Raw genomic sequence first — 1,183 nt, 5'->3', positions numbered from 1 at the left:
GCCCAGACTGGAGTGCAGTGGCCGCTCCCGGCCACCACAGCCTCGACCTCCTGGGCTCCGACGATCCTTCTGCCTCAGCCTTCCACATAGCCGGAACTACAGGTGTGCATGTTTTTTTTTTTTTTTAAGGGAGAGATTTCTGTTCAATGGTTGAATGTGTTTAATATTTTTTTTTAATTGGGATGGAAAAGCTTTAAAATCATCCTTTTCTATTTGGAGCTATGATGACTTTCTCTCTCTCTATCTATCTGTCATCTATCTATTTATCTATTTTGGGGGGACAAAGTCTCGCTATGTTGTCCAGATTGCTCTCGAACTCCTGGGCTCAAGTCATCTTTCTGCCTCGGCCTCCCAAAGTGCTGGGATTACAGGCATAAGTCACTGTGCCCAGACTAGGATGACTTTTAAAAGACACCTAATCAAGGGTGGGAGGCAACTATTTGCAGGGTGAGAGGGGAGACATTATCAGTCCCTGGATCCTGGAGGGTGATAGGAAAGGGGGGGCGTTTGTCCTCTCCCTGACTTTTTTCATTTTCACTTTCCTCTCTTGCCGTCACTCCCATGCTCCTGTCATCCTCTCCTCATTCAGTCCATGTACCATCCACCAGCCACTCCTCAGGAGACATTTACCAACACCAGACACAGAGACATAAAGATGAATGAGACACTTTTCCCAGCTGGAGATGCTCTGAGCCCGGTGGACAGTGATCCTTCATGAGTGGACAGTGCTTTCTGGTTGATGAAGCACAGTCACATTTGTTGTGTGTTTTGAGCCTCACGAGAACTGGAGAGGCAAGCCAAGACAAACCTTATCCATCCCAGGAAGATGCTGCAGCTCAGAGAGGTTGCAGAACAGCTCCAAGATCAGGAAGGTGGTGCTCAGTGGAGCTAGGTTGGAGAAGCCTTCTGGGCAGTGGTCAAACCCATCATCTTTGGCCACTCAGGAGCTAGTATCCAAAGGTTACAGGAGTTGGGTGGGGGTGGAGGCAAAGTGACACAGAAGATGAGGACTGGCCAGCTGAACATGACAGTCTGCAGCGTGGGTGTCTGAGAGCCAGATCTCCCTGACTGGAGTGCTTCGTGGGTCAGCATTGCTCTCGCCCCTGTTTGGAAAAAAGTGAAGAGCACACATAGTCCCTCAGGCCAACCACCCTTTCATCCCTGGAGTCACATTCTCCTGGCC

The 1,183-nt window shown here is 49.7% G+C and overlaps 1 protein-coding gene across 1 annotated transcript in view; it reads left to right on the top strand.

Moving 5' to 3' along the window:
- Window positions 1-718, top strand: part of LOC103254821 (cytoskeleton-associated protein 5-like) — a 2,327-nt gene extending 1,609 nt beyond the window's left edge. The window contains exon 4 of the mRNA XM_008052809.2: window positions 590-718. Coding sequence (XP_008051000.2) covers window positions 590-718 — 129 coding nt within the window. The remainder of the gene's footprint in view (window positions 1-589) is intronic.
- Window positions 719-1,183: the final 465 nt, after the last annotated feature.

Source organism: Carlito syrichta, unplaced genomic scaffold (assembly GCF_000164805.1).
Source record: "Carlito syrichta isolate Samal-C Ts95f unplaced genomic scaffold, Tarsius_syrichta-2.0.1 Scaffold287526, whole genome shotgun sequence".
Taxonomy (NCBI): Eukaryota; Metazoa; Chordata; class Mammalia; order Primates; family Tarsiidae; genus Carlito; species Carlito syrichta.
This window is presented reverse-complemented; position numbering and strand designations above follow the sequence as displayed.